Source organism: Seriola dumerili, unplaced genomic scaffold, assembly GCF_002260705.1.
Source record: "Seriola dumerili isolate Sdu_G_001 unplaced genomic scaffold, Sdu_1.0 BDQW01000121.1, whole genome shotgun sequence".
NCBI classification, from domain to species: domain Eukaryota; kingdom Metazoa; phylum Chordata; class Actinopteri; order Carangiformes; family Carangidae; genus Seriola; species Seriola dumerili.
In genome coordinates this window covers 2,573,262-2,598,554 of record NW_019174376.1, presented here as the reverse complement: position 1 = coordinate 2,598,554, position 25,293 = coordinate 2,573,262, and the positions used below count along the sequence as shown (strand labels likewise).

The 25,293-nt window shown below is 38.7% G+C and overlaps 1 protein-coding gene across 1 annotated transcript in view; it reads left to right on the top strand.

Annotated features, from left to right (window-relative positions):
- Positions 1–25,293, top strand: part of ppp1r16b (protein phosphatase 1 regulatory subunit 16B) — a 69,056-nt gene that overhangs the window by 10,554 nt on the left and 33,209 nt on the right. Inside the window, exon 2 of the mRNA XM_022748248.1 lies at positions 15,084–15,154. Coding sequence (XP_022603969.1) covers positions 15,084–15,154 — 71 coding nt within the window. The remainder of the gene's footprint in view (positions 1–15,083; positions 15,155–25,293) is intronic.

Genomic DNA, 25,293 nt, shown 5'->3' with positions numbered 1-25,293 from the left:
TACAGTGTTTGTGTTCTGAGAGACGTCACAGTACAGAAAAGGGGCGTAAATTAGGGTGTTCACCTGGGTGTCAGGTTTACATCACTGCTGATCGGGGCTGGAGCCCATAAATACCTGTGGCTGCTGCACAGTCTTTTGACCAAGCAGTGAATGCAAGTTGTACCCTTTCACACTGACGAGAAAAGCCAGGTGTTAGTGGGTGTTAGTGGGTGTTTTGTCCAGTGTAGAAGGGGCTTCAGACAAATAATGGTCTGCTGACGAGGGAGTCGAATCAGAAAACCCTTCTATGTGTGGTTCTAGAGCGCAGGGACAAACAACAAATCTAATTGTTTAGTGGAAAGGCAAAGGCCCCAGCAAAGGACTAATGGATACTAATTGTTGAAGAAATCTTCTTAATGGAAAAGCTGACTCATATTTTGTGAAACAATAAGAAGAGAAAAGCGAAATGGCCATTATACAAGACTGAAAATGGTAACATCCGCACTGAGCTGCAAGTAAATCCATTAATGGGACTGCTTAATTTTTTTTATTTAATGTTATTAATCTCTTGCCACTAAAGATTTAAGTGGAACAAAACTGCTCTGGGTATACTTGTATTGCTATGAAAGAGCATTTATTGATTTTGTATAGTGTCTAATTTCCGGCAATGTAAATCGTTTATCGTAAGTTGAACTAGATCTGGTACAATTGTTCCATGCATCACAGTTGGAAAAATGATCAGTTTAAACAGTTTTATTACGCAAAATGGGGGAAGCAGCTTTGCTCACAGTTACAAAAACAAACTGTCACTAATCAGGTCCTTTGAAATTCGTGCCGGTTGCTTTGACGCATGTCTACATCTCAAGAAGCCTGTCAGCCATCCTACGTACTTATCAGCGACTATGATTGAAGCCCACCTGCCTTCATGCTGGCCTGCCGGAGGCGTTAAAGTGGCAGTGCGAGTCGGGCTTGATCCACTGCTGCCAATCCTCCGAGTGCCTGTTCAGCACCCTGCTGCTCCCCCGCTCTTTCTAAACCAGCTTGTAACATCTTCCAGTGTCTCTCCACCTGCCCACCTTCCTCCCCAGTCATAGTGAGTGAACAGCCCCCCACCATAAATCCTGCAATAGGATTCAGGATTATCTGGTGAGGATTAGGCTTCGTCAAACCAAACAGGGGAAGCGTCATTAACAACAATTTGATAGATATTAATACATTCTAGGAGCACAGTGAATGACCTTTTAATTGTATGAGTTGAAACTCCAAGAGCACTTGTGGACAGCGAGGATGTATTTAAGCCCAAGGGGGAGAGTGAAGTTTGAAGTGTTATAATGAACCAAAATACCATATTACCAAAATTACAGCTTTCATATCAGGAACTGAACTTTTAGTTTGTCTATATTTGACAAATATGATGAACATGAATGACCATTAATGTAAACTGTGAGCTGATTGAGACCTTAAAGGAAGTGAAAATGTATCTCATTATTGTTACTTGTAGCTAAATTATAACTGAAGCTATACAATCCAAATGAGGGCTGTGAAGTGGAGCTGAGCTGGGATGAACAAATACCACTGCAGCTTTTTATAGCCTGAGGAGCTGTCAATCAAGGCAAACAGCAAAGCCAAAAATACATCCGTCTTTAAGCCCCAGATACCTTTTAATGCAATCATAATTTTCAACATTTTGCCATCAAGACACATTTGAAGAAGTAAAATCAATCATCGAGTCTGGTTTTCTAGAGAAAAATAAGCACTAGACACGTTTCCTGTCAATCATAGTACTGTCAATAATTTTTTTTGGACCCAGCATCTAGTGGATCTTGCATCATAAGACGCTTGATCATTGGCTTTAAAGGCACAGCAGCTTTTAAAACAGCAAATTCAATTCATTGTAATGGAATTGCCTTGATTAGTGGTCACTTGTGAGTAAAAAGTAAATCCGTGCAAATTTTTACATTTAAGGTTCAACTTTGGTCAAATATAACCTACAAATTTATGTTTTGGATCAATTACAAACCATCATGACAGTGCAGATTTTTGAGGTGATGAGGAGGAGCATTGTCCAAAACAAAGAAAACTATTGTAGTTCATTAGCTCTGTTGTACCATTCAGCTTTTTTCACACCACAATGGAGAATTGGGGGGGCCAATGTAGGTAAAATAGAGGGAGTGACTAGCGCTAACCAATTAGCAGTTAGCTTGCCAGCTACACAGGATCACAAACTAGCCCTGCAAGTGTAGTAACTACACCACCAAGTCTTAAGAACCAAATATTTCGCAAATTTGTGTGGAGTAATTTCACAGGACCACTTTATGGTGTAAGCAGTGCTGGTTGTTGTTTGACTCAGACATGTCAGGCCACATTCAGCCCAGGTCCTCATCTTGGGTTTGGGCTGATTTGTTGAGCCTTGCCACTTTGTTGTGCCATTCTTCCCCCAGCAGTCAGTCTTACTTTTTATCCCATCCTCTGTTTCACTATAATCAGCAGAAGCCTGCTATCTTAATGCCTTTTAACAAACATGCTGAATCTAATTGGATGGGGCACTGCTATATAATCCAGAGGATTACCGAGACAAACAATACTGATGTTTGTCTTCATAATTCTATGTAGCAATACTTTTCTTTTTTCACATCCATAGATCATAAGCAAGTCCAGACTTTTAACACTAATTACTAAATTAAATTCTGCATATAGATGTACAAATGGAAGTTTAAGTTCCTTGATTATATCAATAAAACCTGTATGAAGCAGTTTAAAAACTCAATTATATGAACCAATGTGGTAATTAATCTTGGATTCAGGTTTGGAAGATTGGCAGAGAGGGGAAGAGTATTAATGGAAATCCTAGGTAAAATTGATGTTTTTAAATGGTTTCACCTCTCTGTCTGTGATGTGACTCTGCACTGATATGTCTGATTATGAAGTCAGGTTTGTTTCCTGGGCTCAGTGCATCATATGAAGTCTGTTACAGTAAATGGTCAGTAAATATTTTAAATATTTTGATTTATAAATTATTTTTATTTTAGTTTAGCATGCTAACACGCTAAATTAAGATGGTAACATTGTAAAAATTTTACTTGCTAAACATCAGAATATTAGCATTGCTACTGTACGCATTTCAGCATGCTAATATTATGATTTAGCTCAAAGCACCACTATGCCTAAGTACGGCCTCACATAGCCACTGGCGTGGCTGTAGACTCGATAGTCTCCATTAAGCACGAGTGATCAAAATGTCTGTCTTTATTATTATCAAAAAGATGGCTTAAGCATATAAGCTGTTAAGTTAATTAAAAAAAAACAGATATAGTGAATGCTGTTAGTGTGATATATTTGGCCCATCTAGTTTGAATGTACATGAACAGCTGTGTCTCAAAGCTAAAAAGAAACCCTGATACTGTTGTGTCATGTGGAAGTAAACGGCTCCAATATTTGAGATGGGGTTGATGGACTTGAGTTAATGAATGACATGTTTGTCTTGATATGATTCTAATTTTTTCATAGTGCCAGATAACGTGTGTGGACTACAAAACAGCATCTGGGATTTGTCCACCTGAAGGATTTGTCTGTTGATTACATTTAAGTGTGCCTTGACTTTGTTGAAGTTTCAGAATGAATACCAATTATCTTTCCAAATTGAAACCTGAGATCTTTGAAGTATGTTATGTATATTCTGCTTCAGTGTTAAATTTGCTCACGGTGACCCAGAAAACACCTTCTGCATCCCAATCTACAGTTTGTTGTGACTTCCAATTGCCTTCCCTGCTGTGCTATCTAACTACATCTGTTAAAGCAGCGTAACATACAATTAAGTCCCTTAATAGCTCATCATGTAGAGGATAATTATAACACACAGTGGAATACTAATTATATCAATGATCCTCTCTCATAATGTCCTACTAAAACCAATGTCATTTAGCTGCTACTTATGGACGTGCCGAATGGCCTTCTTTCTGCATAGCTGACAAGAAGACAGAGAGGGCTACGTTGCCTGAAGAGCATTTGGAACATAATTATGTTATTATTATATATACTGAAAACTGCTGCGCTGCTTTGTGGGAACTGATGTGCACTTATGAGTAAGTGTGCTATATCAGCCACTTTCCATTTGCAGTAAATTAGTGAAAAAAAATTAATGAAATGAGGTTGTGGCAGAACCTAATGATGACAGAAATGCATACTAGCAATATGTCTATCATTTACCTCTGTTGTGAATTGAATGAGAAATTTTCAGTGCCCTTTAAATCATTACATGTATCCTCAAAGTGCTGAAAAGAGACTGTTTTTAACAGTGTCACCACACTGTAAAACATCAGACTTGAATTTAGAGAAACAAGCATCTTTTATCATTAACTTAATATATATAGATATGTTTTGTTAATACAAAGAAAACTAAGGTTTTATATTTATAGTCATTATTTTACATACCGTATTTCAGAATTTATAATCATGAGTTCTTCTGAGTTTAAACTCAATATTAAAATAAAATTGTATCACTTTATAAGTTGATATAGTTAACTAATAGCTACAATATGTTCACCAGAATACTTTGTCTGTCTGCAGTTTGGTGCTGGGCATGTATCAGAAGATACAAGTTCAGTAGAGCTGAGGGGAACTGCAAGGTAAATTGATAATAGAGTGCAGCTGGAATGAGTCCTAAAACCTGGAAATTGATTGGCACTTCAGCACTTCTGGTTCCCTCATCCCAAAGTCTATGTTTTTTTTAAAATGGGTTTTTGGTTAGGTGGCTGAAATAACACTTTATTGCGTGGGCACACAAAGGAAGCAAAGACACACTGTTAAGCCTAATTAGAACAACAACAAAAAAACAGGAATTCAGTTTTACAGGGGTTATGTGCGGGGCTATTTCTTGGCTCTCCGCTGGTTGTCTGGCAACTGAGATAGCAAACTGGCTGCTAGCTGTAGCTTCATATTATCTTACAAACATTGATATTGCCATCTAACTCGGTAAGAAAGTGAATTTCCAAAAAACTGTTAAGCACGATAGGTCTTCCCAAATGTTGAATGCATGTTACAGGAGAGACAACTTCAATTTCAAATCTATGCGGAAAAAATATACAGTAATAGTATGACGTTTAGTTTGTAGCAAGACAGATGTTGATGGTATTTCTCCTAGAAAACCCACTTAGAGTTGTTGTTCCACCGATGTCGTGGTGAATACCCACTCAGGCTCAAAGATTACATGCTGTTTTCTCAAATATGTCCAAAATAGTTTTATCCTCCTTTTGAAAATTAAAAAAGATATGCAAAATAACCATAGGTTGATTTAAAGTGAGGAGAATTCAAATTTCAGTTGACTAGGAAATTAAGAAATTCACTGCGAGCAGACTGAAGCATGTGAGACCCTAGTTTCTGTATTTCATTTGAATCATCTTGAAATGTTTTACTCAGGACTGTAAAACATTAATTCAGTTATGTAGTAGAATCTACCCTCTCAACAACGTATGACAAATATTTGCCTCTTCCATATGTCAAAGAAAGATACTCTGGAAGGAAAATCAGTTCTCCACTTGGACTCCTTTCTGCTTTTGAACTTACATAGCCCCTCTCATATCGCAATCTCTACTTGATCCTCACTTCACTGGCTATTCCCCCTTATCAGTGATCATTGGCTGTGAGATGTGCGCCTACAGGGGGATCTGTATGAGTCAGCATCCTGAGCTAGACCCTGACAATAAGAACATCCATGCTATTAACTGTACTGTTCACTCGGCTCCAACGCAAAATATCCCTTTTCCATTAGAAGAGACATGGAAGTGTTATCAACCGTTTTTTTACTGTATGTCAGTTTCAAACTTTAAAATTCTCAACTGATCTCATAGATCACAGCATCCGTGCCTGCAGTATGCTGTGATATAAGGCTTCCTCATCAATTATGTGCCAGGGATTTCCTGAACATGAATAAGTGGGACTCATGAATATGAATCATAAAATGAACTCTCTGAAAGATCATGGTCTGTATAACTGAAAACATGGCAGGTTAGAGTACTTCTACAAGAGTTTCACTTTTACAGTGTGATCTGATATGATCTATAGGAACTCCTTGCACATTGTGTGATGAATGACGGCACAAACCGGGCTTGTAAAATGGAAACAATTTAAAAATCAATCTCTCTCTCTTTTGTTCAAATCCAACTTTGCATGAAGGTTTGAAAAAAGAAGCTATGTTGACATACAATATATAGGATTTGACCATTTATTGTCAATAACATACACACATACAACACAGAGCTACATTAACAACTAATGATTGCCTACATTATCGATTAATCTGCCATATATATATATATATATATATATATGTATTTTTTTTGACCAAAGTCATTAGAATTCATCCTCGTCTATACTACATCCATTCCTTTCCTTTCTCCAAATACAATAAACTTGTGACCCTTAAAATATTTGCTGGTGCCAAAAACTGCACAGGTACTTCCTGGTTGTCACTATCCCAACTATAAAATACCTCCTCAAATCTTTTGTCTTGTTAGAAGCACACTACAACAAAGAGTATTTACAGGTTTAATAAGAGCGCACACAGAAAACCACAGAAATATTGTGTTAGTATTCTTGACCCTTGTTCNTTTTTCTTTTTTGGAAACATATCACACAATACTTCATGGAGGCGCTGGAGAAAAAAGCCAGGGGGATCACCAAAGTCATTAGAATTCATCCTCGTCTATACTACATCCATTCCTTTCCTTTCTCCAAATACAATAAACTTGTGACCCTTAAAATATTTGCTGGTGCCAAAAACTGCACAGGTACTTCCTGGTTGTCACTATCCCAACTATAAAATACCTCCTCAAATCTTTTGTCTTGTTAGAAGCACACTACAACAAAGAGTATTTACAGGTTTAATAAGAGCGCACACAGAAAACCACAGAAATATTGTGTTAGTATTCTTGACCCTTGTTCCACTTTGGAGCCCACATTACTGTTTGTGAAAAACTATCATCGATAATCAGCGTTCAGGAAAGTCATGACCTAAATAAGTTCATTCACTTGGGATTTGTTTCCATGTCAAACACACGCACACATTATTGTCGAGGCACTCTTAAGATAACAGGAAGGAAGGGTGGGTTTCTCTTCCTGTGTTGCTGTTTGTTAATGTAACTTTTATCTTTTGGGAAGCATCTCGTCCAGCTCCATCTCCTCCCTCAATGGGAATTTATGGGAGCTGCCCAGGAAGACATGCGTGAGCTTTCTGCAGCATTGTGTTGCTGGCTTGTGGGGTGGCAGATAATCACCATGGTGACCATTCGATGTAATGGATTGGTTTAAAAGATTTTGCGTTTGTGTGTTTGCTCGGTCCCATAGGGTGGTGTTGGTCCAGACAGATAGGAACCACGCTCATGGTGGTTCCAACTCTATTTGACTTTCTTCCCTCTCTTTCTCTGCCATCCTCCAGTACCTCAGTATCTGTGGGTGTGATGAATAATGATGGTTTACCCTCAATATTACCCTTTTAAAGTTTGTATCATATATCCTTTAAAATCCCCTTTTTCCTTTGATCTTAAAACTCACACACCACGGGTAAGATAAAAGTAAAGAAGTTGCACATTTTGAGGCACAATTTCTCGTTAAGTCCGGGTCTACATGCTGCTAATGAGACATGGAAGAGGCAGAAGAACAGATTTTCTTGATGAAAAAGGACTTCAGCTTTGAAGTAACTAAATCACCATTACAAACACTGCTGCAACAATTTGTCAGGTAATAGATTAGTTGATTGACCTGCCAAACATTTCCAGGTTCCAGCTTCCAAAAAGTGGGAATTTGCCTCTTTTTTCTTTGTTGTCATTGTAAACTTAATAACTTTGGATTATGGTTGGTCAGTTTTCTAACATTTTATAGACAGAGTAATTAACTGAGAAAATAATCATCACATGAATCAATAATTAAAATAATCATTAGTTGCTGTTCTAATTGCAAATACTACTGCAAAGGTGGATCTCATATCAGACTCAGTGCCAAGAGGAAAGCCCAACGTATGAGCAGTCGTACGTTGTATTCAGATGCTTTACTTAGGTAAAAATATCAGTACCACAGTGTGTTATACTCTGTTACAAGTAAAAGTATTACTAACTAAATGTAATCAATATATTAAATCTGAAAGTACTCATTCTGAATAATGAGTCTTTTGATATACAACATGTTATTGAATTTTTGTCACTTATGCTTTAACATGCATGCAGCATTTTAATGTTAGCTGATAATTGAGAAGCTTTAAGTACTTTAAATGATGATGTTTCTGCAAGTGAAAGACTTGGCCCGTCGAGTTTAATCATTTTCACCCTTCTGACAGAAATCGACTTGTTTCATGAAAGTTTTAGAAATTAGTGTTGAGAGAAACTTTAAAGGAGACAGAATAAAAGATCACTGCTTGAGAATCAAGACACATCTCACCTTATTCTGCAAATTAATATATATCTTAATATAAATCTTTTAAAAGTCTTAAAACAACTTGAAATCATCTCAAAATAGTTCATTTGCCGTAACTCAATCAGATAAATGTGGTGGAGTACAAGTATGAATTTCAGAAAATGGAAGCACTGAAGTACAAATACCTCAAATTACACTTAGTACAATATTTGAGTAAATATATTTAGTTACTTTCCACCACTGCAACACCATATATGATTTTATTGAACCACTGTGCACCACTGAGTGTTTCCGAAGTCTTCTAAATGACACTGCTTTGAATAGCAGCTATGCAGCTGCGCACTCACTACATCATTCATGCTGCTTTACCCATATGTTCATCATCCCCTGGTTTTGTTTACTTCTTGAGATATTAAAGGCTGTAGTTTAACAGTCCGAAGCACATGGTCTAACATTGCGACAAGTGTATTGAGGGCGTGTCCATATCCACTTTTGCTATTTTAACAGACTTTGACGGACTAATGTGCTTAGTTAATTAATCATTAATCAAGTGTTTTGGGCCTACCACTCAATAAACCAATCAGAGTGCCATCTCTTATTCCCTTTAAAAGCCTGCTGGGCTTGCACATTGGCGGTTTGCTATTATGACAATGGCCATCTGTGTGCCCATGGGCGTGTTGGTCTCAAAATCAGGTGTGGTCTTGAGGCAGTGGAAAGCGATCGAGCGATTGATCAAACATATTTTTGGGTTTTGGACTGCAGCAGATTAGGTCATCATTAATCAAAATAATCATAAGTTGTGGGTAGCTTTCATGTACAATCAGTTTGGATGCAAGTGATTTCTTGGGAGCTTTGTTAGGTGACTCATATAGTTCTCTTGATTGCCACACGTCTGTATAAGCTGACTAAGGCTGCTACCTCACACAGTGTTTGTAATTGTAATTATAAAGTCCCATGTATGAGGTGTTGACATTATTTTGTCTCTCCCCTGTGTAAGCTAATGTGTCCAGTAAGCTATCTGTTAATCACATTGAATTAGTTTATGCACCTAAAAGGATTTTGCTTGTTTGTAGTTTTTCATGTTAATGTATTCTCTCTCTCTCTCTATCTCTCTTTTTTCATTTAAAAAGACAAAATGTTCCAGCAATCGTTCTTTCAGCAGGGTGGGATAGTGTTTGTTTTGTCTCATTATGAAGGTTTGTTCTGAATGTGTGCGTGAGTATATCTGTCTGTCTGTGTGTGTGTGTGTGTGTGTGTGTGTGTGTGTGTGTGTGTGTGTGTGTGTGGGAGATCTTTGCTTTTTATTTAGTTTTATCTTACAGGTTTTGATATGATTGAAGGCTACTGTCACCCCAGCACACAACTCACATGGAAACATTGTTTAATAACGTGCAACTATAAAACAGGATGAATCCAAACAAAAAGGGGCAGAATTCCACTTCCGCAATCACTGTTCATATGAATCGATTCAGATCACGTAAAGATCATTCTGGCTTTTGAAATTAGAAAGACAGCAACCAAAAAAAAAAAAGAAAAAAGAAACAATAATGAAATATTCTTACTTCTATTATTATTATTCTAACACACAAAGAGACTGACAAAATGTAGTTTGTTGCTGTTGGGTGAAAACGTCTTTTTAAAATAATAAAAAATATAAAAAAATATTTCGGGTCGTTGAACAGAAACATTGATTCAGGAGTTGCCTCAGGATTGATGCATTTGTACGTGTTACTGTGTTTTCACATGATAAATGAGCCTATCATCATTCTGCAAACACTCTCACACTGCCTTATACCTACTGTGCTCACATACGCACACCAGCTCCATATTGTAACTACAGCATATTGCATAAAAAGGGAGATCATTTGAATTTCATAAACATGTTATTGAACACCGTTTGCACAGATTGGTTCAGACAGACCGAGGATTGAAAACAAAGACTAAATATTCCACCCAGACATGAAAAAAAAAAATCAAACAAACTGCAACATAAAATATGCATTAAAAGAGAGTAGAAACAAAACAGAGCAATAGAAACATTCATAAACATTAAGAACTAAAATTTATGAAAGTGTTTTTCTCAAATTGAGCCATCTCTCTCCCCCCGCCCGTCTCTCTGTCTCTCTCTCTCTCTCTGTCTGTCTCTCTCTCTCTCTCTGTCTCTCTGTCTCTTTCCCTTAACTCTAACTGTTTACACATCTCTCTGTCTTGCTCTGTCCCTCACATCGTCAGATACATCGCACATCATAACTCAAATCCACTTTTATCTTAACTAATCCACCAGTAGCCACCTTTTTTTTCCCACAGGAAAGCAATTCAGCACCAATGCATATATTTTGGTGCACAGCTAAAAACCCAAACAAACATCAGGTCGTTTGGTGGCGGCGAGTGTGTCTGTTCTATCTGCATGTGCATTTGTTCATCTCACACAGCTATTTTAAAATCCAGCCTGAAGAGCAGAGCAGAGCTTTCTGACTTCTGCCTCCAACAGACACTGTTAGACAACCCTCACCTTCTGGTTGCTTTTCCAGACCAAAACAGTAGGAAAACAAAACGTGTTTATACATCGCTGTGTTCATGGCAAATATGCTCATGCAGAGGAAAATCTACACACACGTGCCCCCCCCCCCCCCGTGTGAATGAGAAATGACATGCACACAATCGTTTCTAATCTCAGATCTGCTTTCAGGTGTAATTCTTCCCATACTGTAGCGCTGCTTTGTGTAATGTAACACCAGTCAGTATTTAATAGCAGGGTGTTCCAGCAGGGGAAGTGAACAGTGACAAGATGGTGTTTATCTAGTGCTGGTGACACTGACTGTCACTCATCCTGAATATTTTATTTACTTTCACACCACTGTATTATTTATCATTAGACTGCCAACCTCTGGATTGTTTTCAGTCATGCTAAAATACAGTTTTATTCGAGCTGAATGCAACAGAAATTGGATTTTTGTTATCTGATCAGCAGAGTGTCGGAGCTGTGGGAAAATTGAATTTTTTGCTTTATTCACAGTCATGTCTTCCAGCAGGACAAGAGATTATTTTTTACAGTTTTGCATTAGTGAGATGTCAGGTTGGTTTAAGTTCTGCTCAACTCCTGCTGTAGTATAAATGCAACCACTTGTTGAGTTTTCCTTTGTCTTAAAGTTGTTTCATGCTTGTCTTTTGTCTGTTTATTGACTATTTATTGTCACTTTGTTTCACGTTGCCCCAAGTCGTCTGGGGGCTACTACTGTAGGTATGAAACTAGTCAGCAGGACATTTTAACCTGGATCCCAACAACAGTAACAGCTAACGTGGATCCTAATAAACAATAAACATGCTAACACTTGCAGCTAGCATTACAGCAGATAAACACCGTGTTTAATCATTTTCTGTCACTTTTGTTCTCGTGTCTATTGTATTGGAAAGGTTAGAAAATCCACCTCCCTCCAAAATCTTTAAATGCCTTGTATCTCTCTTAATACAGCCAAACAATCACTGACATAAGCTGATGTTTTGGACATATAATCAATGTCTTACAAATGCAGGAATAACAGGAATGGTTGGGTGCATCTTGCAGTGTCCTGAGCTGCAACATGTGTCGCGTACAACTGCTGTTGTATCCACTTTACTTAAGCCGGGCTGTTCCCTCCTGATTGTCAGACAAAAGATTTGTGGTCATGATGTCACAGACACATCTAATCTTCATCTCAACTCTCTTGTCTCATAAGAATAAAAGAAATCATTTGATGATGAGCTCCACAGGCGTAGTACTGAGGTAGGAAGGTAGGAAGTCAGCTGTTAATTTGCTCTATAGAGAGTTTTATTTTCTACACCCTGTAAACCACATACCTTCAGTGAAAACAGTGGAGGTGTCGGCAGGATGCATCTGGAGTAATGATTGTCCTGCTTGTGTGAACACTTGACATGTACTTTGCACACTAATGACACGCGCATGTCTGCTAACAAACATGAGGCACATGAGGCTGTCATTAGCATGGAGGAGCATAAGATCAATGTATGTGTGCTTCATCTTCTGAGGCTGAAGCTCCTGAAGCTGTGGTGCTGGTTGAAATACAGCATCTATAATAAATCATCCTGTAGATGTCCCCGTTCAAAACTTGATGCTTTATTTATTTTTACCCTTTTCGATCAACAATATAAAAATGTTAAAAGCTGCAAATATTTAGTTTCTCTAAAATACTAATAGCCTGCTGTTTACTCAATCAGGTGGCCATATTAAAGCAGAAGGTTTGGTTGAAGCTGTTATACCAAGTATCTGTCTTATTGAAATATAACTATAAAACTATTCAACTATAGATCAACTCTGACGTCCCTGCATATGGGGGTAAGGTGAAAAAAGGTGAATGCCTGCTTTGAAAAATCAATTACTCATTGATATAGTAACTCATATGGACACTGCAAATAAAAACTGTTAAATCTGTTTCTGTAGTTGCAGCAGTTGATTGTATGAATTAGATACTTATTACTGACTAAGAGGTTTCTCTTCCCTTAAATTATATTAAAAAAAAAGACTGATAGAAATGATGCCAGCACAGCTTGTCAGGCTTTGTCATCACAACAAACTCCCATGCACCTCTTCAGAGCTGATCTAATTATTTTACAGACAAGTTTAAGGCCTTGACTGGAAGAGACATTTTTTGGCAGTTTAAACGCGGTTTATTTTTCTCCTCCATGGCCCCAAGAATTAGAACAGACACATAGTGCATGTGTCAACATTCATTTATCGCTTAATTTGTTACATAGCGGGGATGTTTGTTTAGTTATGGTGCTGCTTAATTGTATTGCTGTGACATACAAATTTCTGTAGAAATTATTATGCTGTGACTGAACCATTTTCACTGGAGTTGACGGTTGAATAGATAATGAATGGGAAAAATACATCTTGAGGGACCTAATACTTCTACAATTCTAAAAATAAATACATTCAAATACCATGACCACTTGTTGAAAATTCAACAAGTATATGCTGCTTTCCTCTGGGCAAATGGAAATAGAAATATTTCAGTCAGTTATTTTTGGGAAAGCTTGTGCTTGATAAATGCTCCTAAATTGTTTTATTCAAATGCAGTTTTCAAACCAATTTAATTATAATCTCCTTAGGCAGCTAAACATGACATTTAGAAGGTCCTCTTAAAATGCTGAAGTCCAGAAGAAGACCTCTGTAACTAATTACAACTGTGATGATAGTGCAGCAGTTCCTCTGACACATGTTTACAGCCAAGGTTGTACACTGCTCGTGTCCAACACAGCTCTCTAAATATACAGAGGAAAGCAGAGATGGTGTGTGACATTTATTGGATGCAGTCACACTGAGCTTTCACCGTATAACCTTGAGTCCAGTTCTCTCAGCACTCAGTCTTTTTTCACTTTTCCCCTCCTTATCTCTTACAGACACTGCTCAGGGTTAAAAAAAAAAAAAAAAAACCCTATGAATGTATCATTGAATCTTTGTTTTTATTCAGTCTTAATATTGCTCTAAGAACAGACTAGAATTTATCGATTATAACGTATCATATTCTATCGACAAATCTATCAGTTTTATCATATGTTATTCATAGATTTATATCTGCTTTATAACTTCTAAAGCAAGACCTACACCCTTGATTTCACACATACATATATGACTATACTGGAGTTTATCACGTGTGTATCCAGCTGCATGAACGTGCAGCTGTGTGTTTATATCTGTATAGCCCACTGAACCTGCGGTGCATGTAGGTTATGTGCACGTGACCTTTTTTTTTTTTTTTTGCTGTGAGTCTAAGGGACAGATGTGATAATTATCATCCCAAATCGCTCTCATCTCCCTCTCAGCGCTCATCACCATAACCTAATTCGCCCACTCTCTCTGTTTTGTTTGTTTGTTTTTTTTTTTTGTTTGTTTTTTTTATGCCCCTGTGAAATAAAGGCAGGTGGCAACACTGCCAAAAACAGGGGATAATAGTGACGTGGAGAGGAGTCCTATGTGCCACTGCCACTTATAGCTCAGGCCAGCAGGTTTAGCAGTTTTAGCAGCCAGGCAGATGTCCAGTGTGCAGACTGTGATAGCTGATATATTCTGAATTAGTGTCCGGGTGGAGGGTTTATCTGTTTGCACCATGAGACAGACAAACAGTGTAATCCCAAGCATCATTACATCATCCTCCATCACTAACCCTTCCTACCTCCCTTCACCCCTCACCCATCATTCATCCATATTTCCAAGGTCAGTTGGGTAACATCCTGGCGGGGATGATAATTTGAGAGATTGAAGTTGTGGCAGGGTCGCATCACGATGATGCAGAATGATTAATGGATAGCAGATTGATTGGTGATGTCACCAGGTAACAAAAGGTTAAGTTGAGGAGCACCTGCAGGCTGTGTGAGCAATTAAGAGGAATTGGTTTGTGTGGAATCACATCATGCTTTTATCCTGCATCTATTGTTTTGTTTGGAGCAGCCACAACATCTTATTCTCTCCGATATTGATTATAACTGAACAGTAGGAACATGTGTGCCTCTTGGCTGTCAAGTGAGAACAACAAACCGAAGCATGCAGTGAAGCGAGACCTCTAAATCTGGTTTAATTTGTAAAAAGGAAATGTAGTTATTCAAGCCAACAGAAGGAAATCCAGTATTTAAATAGAAAGATTGCCCATAGTTCTCAGAGAGTTCAGCCTTCATTTATGTTTCTTTGTCTCTCTTTCCACCAGTACGTTACCTGCTGAGGAACAATGTGAGTCCTGACCTCTGCAACGAAGACGGCCTCACCGCCCTGCATCAGGTAAGACTGTCCAACTGTCTCTACCTGTATTGTATTGTATTGTATTGTATTGTATTGTATTCTATTCTATTGTATTGTATTCTATTGTATTCTATTGTCTCTCTCTTTCTTTTCTCTGATGTGTCCCTTTCAGAAAACATTTTCCCGTGACACTGGGGCACTGATTGACAAGTCAGTGTCTCATCTCAAACTGTAGATTGTTAGCTGCATGTCAAACATTAGAAATACAGCAAGGCGTCTTCTGGTGACTCCGGCAGGTTATCCACTAATTGCAGGGTTGGCAGTTTGAAGCCTCACCTTTTCTGTCAAATAGCATCAGTGTGGGAGTGTGTGAATGGGTGAATGATGCAAATTTGTGAAGTGCTTTGGATAAAAAGTACTATAGAAATACTTGAGGGCTGAAAGCAGCTGTAATTGATATTTTTTCATCAAGTGGTCTGTGGAACATATGGAGCATTTAGCAGCTAAAGAGCCAGTTATTTCTCTCAAAAACAGGTCAAACAGGAGCGTGAATACTGGATTTACATTCACCAGGTGGTCAAAGGCATGACTCCAAATGACAGATAATGTCGCTGGAGTTTTACCAAGTTCATTATATCAACTTAAAAGGTGATAATATGTCAATTATGTTTTCAAAACTTGTTTCCACTGCCCCTAGTGGCCAAAATAATCTGTTATGGCAGGTTTAACAAATTAAAATGAGGGACTAAAGACCCGAGTTGTGTATATTTACTTGCTTAGTTGTATTGTTGAGATGTACAAATTCATTTTTTTTCAGTAAAGCTGGCGATGTAATATCAGTAGACAAAGTCTTGCTCTGGTTAGATGAATAAGACAGAAAATGCATCTTGGGATACGTTCTTGTTGACTTGTTGATTCAGGTTTTTCATATACTTATAATAGAGAAATAGATTCATACACCTCAGTGATTTACTGTGAGTCACAGAGCATATACTGGTTTCCTGTGGGCAAAATTAAATAAAAGTAATCGGTTACTGTCAGGAAACCTTGTTAAAACAAATGGTCTTTTACTTAGATTCAGTTGCTGAAGCCAATTTAAATTCATTTATAATCTCCTCAAGTAGCAAAACATGACATTTAGAAGTTCACATACAAAATACCTAATACATTGCACCATATAATTATTTTTTCCTAACCTACCAGTCTTTCTCTAAATGCCTAACTTAAATGTTTCCTATGTGAATAGCAAAGTCTCTTTGCTTTGGCCATTGTAGCAAATCTGCTTTTATTCTGCTAAATGTAATCTTTTGAGTGTTCTAGGAAAATGGATAATAGAAGAATTGAGCAAATTTTCTGTATCATTATAGCACAAATCTACTTTTCTTCTTCAAGACTGTCATATAGTTCAATTTCAACATTATATTAGATATGAAAGCCTAAACTATTTTTCAAAAGGTCCCTTTCAAACTATGTCATTTATTACTGAGTTTATTTTGTTGTTGTCACATATTCCACATATCCTGGTTTTGCCTCTGGTTCTTTGGTGAGCAGTAAAACAAATGTCCTTTTAAAGCTTTTATTAGACAAGTCTTACTTTACCATCACCATCTCTGCCTTTGTTGAAATATAATTAAATCACATCCTGGTGTAATTAGTTTGCAGGGGTATGAATTAAAGGCCTTGTGCAGAATAGCGTGTTGAGGTTTTCTGACACTGAAAAAATGATTTTATTCGTGAGGAAATGAGTTTAGTATTGGGGAAATTAGTCCATTTTGATAGAGGAGATCAGGCCTATTTTCACTTGTTAATTAGAGTCATTACTGCCATGATAATCAAAGTATCCAACTCATCCAAATCAATGCTCCAGATCAGTTTTCAGTGTAAATAATGTCTCACTTGTTCACAAATCAACCAACCTGTGATTTTGAAAAGCTTTTTCTTTCCTTAACTTTAAAACAATCTCCGTACGCGACCAGCTGGAAAGGATATTTTATTGTAGATGATGTTGGTTACTTGAGGAGCACCATGTCGGTTCGCCTACTACAGGAAGGGAGACGCTGACGTCCAAACTGTAAACAAAAACAATCATCGACTCATTGTTTGTCTCGAGCACAAAGAGTAAACTCACAATTTTATTTCCGTTCGTAACCTCGCATCAAGCTCTGGATGGCGTCTTTATGTGCAGAGCAGAAAACATTTACAGTAAGAGAGACACCAAGTTTTCTTAACCCTTGAGGTGGGGTCACATGTTCATATAAAACAAAATAAAAATCTGGCCATGCTTTCATCTTTCAAAAGGCTGTCATGCTCACTTATTACATCAGTTTCTTCTCTGCTTCTCTTCCTTTCTGCCCCCTCTCTTCTCATTTGTCTCTCTCTACAGTTGTACCGTACGTCTCACAGTTTAGGTCCCCTCTCTCTCTCTTTACCTCTTTTCGCTCTGCCTCAGATAACGCAGCCATATCTCTTTCCCTCTCGGCTGCTCAAAGCCTAATATTCAGGGTTCCTGCTGGGAGGCAGAGAAAGGAGCAGGCGAAGAGAAAATTGAAGTCCATCAGTCACCACCGGTGTGGCTGGTGTTTTAAAAGCTATGGGCCGTCGGCAGCCAAGAGATCAGATTGACCTTTCGGCTTTGAATGTGTGTGTGCCTGATAATCTGCTATTTGGATGGGTCAGCCTGCACAGTGTCTTCAAGATGAGACCTTTTCACTTGTGCTGCAATTTGACACACACACACACACACACACACACACACACACACACACACACACACACACACACACACACACACACACACACACTCACACACACTGGAGGACAGGGACACAATAGAGATACACACATAGGGAATACATAAATGTGCACACAAACACTGTGCTGTTACCAGAAGCTCAATGAAGGATTGGAAGAAAGAAATATACTGAAAAACGAGATATGGCTCTAACTCTCTCTCTCTCTCACTCTCACACACAATCTTATGTTGGGCTTACTATAGTTGTGAGGGCACTTATTGACTTTATGCATTCCCTTGGCCCTTACCCTAACCTTAACCTAATCCTAACCTGAACCTTAGACATGAATGTATACGTACACACGTATACACACACACACACACACACACACACACACACCCGCACACACACACACACACACACACACACACACACACACCCCATGTGGCAGAGGGTGAGATAAATGAAGGAAAGTGGTGGTGATGTTTCTCTAAATGAGATGTCATACCTATCTAGGGTTGGTTTCACCTCACTGAAATGGGGCATTCATCAATAAATGGCTTGCAGGAACAACTAGCACACACACACACAGACTCGCACACACACTTCAATATTTACTATGTGAGCCCTTCAGAAGTTAATGTGTCATGAAAGCACCACGATAGCTCTATTTCTGATAGAGATGTGTAATTTTCTATAGTTTGTTGGTTAGGTAATGTTGGGATGATGCGATGGATAAATGGAGTCCTTTTGTTGAATGAAGGCTGTGCTTGCGTGTGTGCGTTTGTATGAATCTTTGTAAAAACAACCTCCTCGGTAAACCTCCTACACAGTGTAAATGTTGGATATCTCAGCTCAGAGGGGTCAGGCAAAAACAAAAAAAACCGCAGGGTTGTCTGGAAAGAGCTGTTCTTCCCGGCTCCTCTTTTGCCACAATGTGGTACAATCTCTCAATCAGTCAGTGACATGGAGAATAAAATGGTAACTCTTCAGAGATGTAAAATTTATGGCTCAGTTTGCTTCAAATTAAGTGTTTCTTGGATCATCAGTTTCCAACAGTTATAACTTTCCAAGTAAGCCCACTTCTTTTCTTTTTTTTTAGAACTTGAGGCTTTTTCTCATTCTTCACATTGTTCTTCTGTCACTTCTTTTTATAGCTGAGTGCAACACGATTAAACTAAACCCCTCATTATTTACTCTTTGGTGTTTTGGCATCTAAAAAAAAAAAGCCTTAAAGAAATTTTAATAAATATGGTGATTTTTTTTATTGCTGACAGTTTGATGAGAGGATCAATACCACTCTCATGTCTCTCTAGTAAATATGTAGCTACAGTCAGCAAACAGCTACAGCTACTTAGCCGTCTTCTTTGATTTGTATTAAAAAAAAAAAATTAATCTCATCTCACTTCTCCTGGGTCGCATGGATTTTTTTCACATTAAAAACTGCAATATTTTTTTTTAAACACACCATCTGTCTTCCCAAAGCCCACACCAAACCCTAGACGAGTGGTGTTCAGACAATTACCACAACTCATTATAGTAGAATTCAACACAAAGAAAAAGGTCCTCCCTCATTTTATTTTTTCCAGGTTAGCCTTTTCTTTTTCTTTCTTTCTTTCTGAACAGTGTCTGCAGCCTTTCAGTTAATATTTTTTATTCACAAATGACATTCTCATAAAAAGACATCAGAATTGAACGTCAGTCAAAAACAAGACAGTAAAGTACAAAGATCTGTGGAGTAAAATACAACCCAGCCACTTCTGAAACCGTTCTTGCATTGAAAACATTTGTACTCGTAGCGGGCTCCAAAAGTCTGAGAGCACTTTGGGAAAGTGCTCTATATATTTTTATGCCTTTATTTGACAGTGGCATTTAAGGTAGGCAGGAAATGTGGGGAGAGTAGGAGACTGACATGGATTAAATTGTCCAGATAGCTGTGAGTCGAACCAGGGACTTACTCTGGGTTTTTACGCCAATCTGGTATGCGCCGTGACCACTCACCTATTGGGCCGTCTCTAATTGATAAGAGGGATGTAACTGAAGATTTGGTTCAGCCTGTGAGGTTTTTGTAGGTCCTCAAGGATATTTTTGGTCTGAACATCCTCTGAGGTGGAGGGAGATGATCTCTTTACAAAAAAAAAAAAACCACACTGGCCTTATGTTGTCCCATATTTGGTCTGGCTCTTGGTTTTGCTTTGGGACCCCGGTGTTGCCGAGTGGGCCTCGTGACCCAGAACATCAACAGACTGCTGGAGGCACATTTTAAAAGCATTTACTTCAGTGATCCAACCACTCAAATATTTATGCAGAGATGACAGAGACGAGTTCAGAGATGACTGAGGTGGGCTTTTAACTCGTGCTGTAATGATCGTCTGCAGGATTTGATCATGTCGAGCTGTGTGAGTTGCGAGTCTGCATTCCTGTGTCGTTCCAGACCTTTCATCAGTCATTCAGCTCTTCATTACTTCAGCCTTTGAGGACTGCCAACTTTGGAGTACCATGTTCCTACACCTAGCTCCCCAAATTCAGTAATAACCGAGGGGATTGTCAGTCTATTCACTCTGTGCACCTGCACCAGGTCTTATTAATCTGCTTTCAATTATTTTTCAGAGATATGATTTAGTGTCTGTGCCCTGTTAGACAATGTGAAGGAGAGTGACAGGAGGGGTAGAAAAAGAGAGGAAATGATGTGCAACGGTGGGGTAAATTATGCTGGAAGCCCAGGAACCATGAATGGAGGGTACAAACCGTACTCCACTGATGTCCCAGCTGTTTGTCACAGCTCGGATTCAATTCATTTAGCCCTTTTAGGTCTAATTCTCAACAGCTGAACTCGGCACCTCGGGTTTCTTCCCTCAGACCCTTTCACTCTTCATGATTTGCATTAGTCCCTTCAGCTCTCGTGAAAATTTAAAGCCTCTTTTAACCTTTAACCTCCTGCAGTCTCAGCTGTACTCTCAGCCACCTGGTTCCCGGTTTTGCTCACTATAACACCTCAGTGCTTCAGTTTCATTGCCAGCCCTGTCACCGACAGCCCTCCTGGCACTGGCCCTGATCAAATTTCAGCCATTCAGTCAAAGTCTCAGCCTTATTTCCTTGTCATTTTGCTCCTCACCCCGAGCCACGGTCCTCTCAGCCCACTGTCGGATCCCAGCAAGACTGTTGCTGTTGTTTTCCAGCCACACAGACATAATCTGGGCCTTTGTCCGGTACCACACTCCCATCTTTGTGTGAATAGTTTTCATGAAAGCCACATTATTTCATGCTTGCTTCGCTGGCCTGTTGCCAGAACAAGAGGGATGGAGGTGGTAAACAACAAATCTACAGGGCAAGGCTAGGAGTTTAGTTTGGTGGCTAGCTTGTGGGTGTTTTTCTTCAGAGGAACAGCTAAGAGATTAGCCTAGCAGTCAGCTATCAGGTGGGCTGTGTACGAGTATGTGGGTGTATTCAGAAAGAGGTTAGGAGATTAGCATAGTCGTTAGCTGGTGTGTAGGTTGCAGTCTCTTGGGTCTTTCTGAAGACATCTGTCATGCCACTGCTGCAGGCTGGAGCTTTAGATGCGAGCTAATCCATCAGTGTATCGGATGCCTTTGACAAGCTTGCGTGTCTCTTAAGAGTCTTGCTCTTGTCAGTTTTATGACGCTGCTCTTTTTTTTTTTTTTTCCTGAATTATATCTTCAACTTTGCCAATTACCAGACTCTGACAGAAAATGAGAATCCATAACTTGTCCTGTGAATTAGCATCACTGTGTAACAAGATGTACCAGTTGACAACTGAATATCTTCATACATGCGTGCACACACCGAGACGCATGGTAAAATTAGGAAATGTGTGACTCACACTCTTATGTCTTTTACTCCGAATCAGTTGTGTTCGCAGCTGTTGTGACATCATTGATACTGGAAGTATTTGGAACAACTAAATCAGTCTCTACTACTTCTGCTTTTAGGTCATACAGCCACTTTGTTGTTTATCACTCATTCGATCTCACACATTTTCACATCAGAGCAACTTAATATATACTCTGTGAACAAAATGAGCGATGAGCACATGGTTCTTTCACACCGTGCCCAATGCAGTTTTCTTCAGAAAAAAATTGGCATTGGAAAAAAAGAGAGACCTCTAAGTGCACCCCCTGCTGTGCTCTGTGGCTGGGACCGAGATCTCCATACTGGAGCTTTCATGTATTCCTTTTTCTTCTCACGCTGCCTCCCTACTTTTAGTATCAGTCTAACTCTTTTTCTTCTCATATGCATATTGCAGACACTTCTCCCCAATCTTAAGCTTCCTCGACTTCAAAAAAAGATCAGGCATGGAGGCATAAGTTAGAATTCAAGAGAGTGTGACCAGAGGTTGATGAGGCAGCAGTGTCCAAACCTGAGAAGCAGACCTAATTGCCATTTAGTTTCAGTATGACATCATCTTCATGTTGGCAGTTTTCTGTTTGACAGTTGTTGGTATTTTGCCCTAATCAACAGGAAGTCCAGCTGCCAGCATTTTCATTTGCAGTTAAGGTGAGACTATCGACTATCGAGATAATAACATGCTGATTAATCAATAATGTAAATAATCATTAGTTGGGGCCTTGGACATCCCTGTATGTAAGAGTAGCACAAATATAGAGGATTCATAAATCTCCGGAAATGGCTCACTAATCTCAGATTGATCTAAAGATTGGTCAAACCAGACTGAGCAAGACTGTCCTTGAGCTGTGTTGTCTTTAGCAAGAGTGTGTTTTGTTGCATATAAATTCAGAGTTTTATTTTTAAGAGCAAGAATTTATTTCCTCTTTCAAAAGTTTAATTTTAACTTAAAGGCATATGCCGAGTTAAGAGTTATTTGTTCAGTTTTCTGGTACGGGCAGATTGATGATATCACTGTTGTTAATCACTCCTATTGTGATTGGCTCAGTTGTTTTTCCAGGCAGGGGAACATCAATCAATGAGCACAACACTAGACCTATTTGAATACAGACAAATTTGAGATGTGGACAGACATTTACAGGTATGGACCCAGGCCCAAGTGTTGCCCAGGTTTTCGTGTTTTCTCTAGTTTTCCTTCACATCTGTACCTGCTGTCCTGCTTGTTATACAAAGTCTCGTACCCAGACGTTAAAATGATGTACAGGTCAGACACTGTGTTTCTTTGGAGGCATGTCATGTAAACAGCAGCCACAGTTCATGACCAAATATGAATTTCTTTTAGTGGTCAGTAAGATTTTTAATGCACAAAAACAACATGGAAATAAGGTGAAAAATCAAAAAAATCAAACAGTTCATCTTTTTTCTGTATGATGTAAAACTTTTTTGGAAAACTTTTAGACGCAGATGCAAACAGGCTCTAAATCTTTCTACCTCAACTAAAATGTCACCCACAGGATGTGTTTGTCAGCCAGTCGTGTTTCCAGTCAGTCGAGCGTTTGTGTTTTCCATGCATCTATTTCACCTCTTATCTGTCTTCCTGGTATCTAGCCTCTGCATCTGTGCCGTAATTTAATTTCCTCTCTTCTGTTGTACATTAATTTATGTACTCCACCCCTACACTCCTGTCAGAGCCGCCTTATCTGAGTAGCCTTGGCAGTCAAAACTACAAACCCCTGGAGAATGTGCACAACCTCCTTATGTAAATGTAGTCTAATGGTCTTTTTTTAAATTGTTGTATTCGGATTAAGGTTTTTTCGGACGGTAGGAAGGCAGAGACAGAGATGGAATACAGGTTCCTGAGAAGAGAGATTGAGGTTTTGTGTTCACGTCATCACGGGATGTATGTGGAACCGAAGGTGACAGTCCCAACCAGTGAATCACCTCACAGTCATACTGGTCGCCTTGTCACAAAACAACATGGCCTATGCTCAGTACATGTTGGCTGGATTACACTTGATGCTGATAATCATAACATTTACTTTTTTTTTTTTTAGAATATTTAATTGCCACAATTGTGTTTAAAAAAATATGCTGAAGAGTTAGTTTCTACTTTCATTTTTCATCCATTGGTGTGTTACTGGTGCTGTAAGCCCATTTATTGTTCTAAAATAATTTGAGAGCATAGCCAAGTCTTAATGATGTGAATTGGATGCTGGAGAGGAGAGTCTGCTGTTGTTGTTTTCATTTCCCAAAGTGATTTTCTTCTGTCTTCAAATCTGCTCTTTTCTTAGCTTTCCTGAGATTTCCATCCTGCTGGTTTATATCCATGTTTGTGCCTCTCTCTGTTTTACTGTCTGAATTGCCTTCGCTTCTTCTCTCAGATACTAGAAACCTCTAGAGATTGCACTCCAGCTCGTCCCCCGTGTAAATCCATAAAATAGAGAGAGAGAGAAGGCGTGTCCTCTCTTCACACCTCAGGTTTATACTGTATAGTGAGCATGTAAAGTGTGGTGGAAGGTTCAAAGACAAATGGGGAAAGGTGAGAAGTTCTGTTTTTTTGCAAACAAAATTCATCGTTGCACCAATATTTCTGTAACACTTTAAACATTGTGCAACTTTGGATCTAATGTCGTCAGATTAACATAAAGGCTCCAGCAGAGGAAGCCAGTAATGTCACTTAATTCACAGCTGAAAAGAGTTGCACTTTTTGTCAGCACTTCAACCGCAAGAGACGGGTGTCGCTTGAGATTAGAAAATACAGTGATTTTATTCATTCATCCATGCATGTTATTCCTTATGGGTCACTTTATATTTCAAATTTGTATTAGACTTATCAGGGTAAGGCATTTGCAGAATACTGTAACTGTATGTTGCCTTTTCTTGGCGAATAAGAGTGATGACACATTTGCAGGCAGGATGAGCAGGTTGTTGAATAATGCCTGTAACTCAGCTACTTACTACTACTACAACTATTAGCAGTAGTACTACATACTGTAGCCAGATTCTGATGGTGCTGGTATCAGTCACTTTCATCCTTTCTGGTCTGGAAACAAACTTCACTGCTCCTCAATTTATCAGTTGCCAGGAGATAGAGGACAGTCGCAGAGAGAACAACCAGCTTTGTAGACATTTTGTTATTAAGCCAAAAAAGACCCACTATTATTGAATTTTTTTGTCTGTTGTTACAAATTATAATAATATAAATCAAAATGATTTCCCATCAGTATAATTTAAATGATACCATACCACCGTGGGTAGGAATGACAGATTTAAAATAGTAAACAATTAGAGACTTGTGTTCACCTTGTGATGGACTAGTAAGTGACCTGTCCAGGTCTAGGGGTCCCTGCCTCCTTCACAATGCATGCTGGGATAGGCTGCTGCTTTCCAGAACCCATAACAGAACAAAATTTTTAAAAATGATTGTATTTATTTGGTTCTTCTTCTTGTTACCTCTATTTTCTCTCTATTTGCTACAAATGTTTTTTTCTCTCTGATTGTATAAATCTTCAGTAAAGTACGCTCAGGCTTTATAATGGGAATAACAGCAGTCACTTTGTCAGAAGCGATTTTGTATTTCAT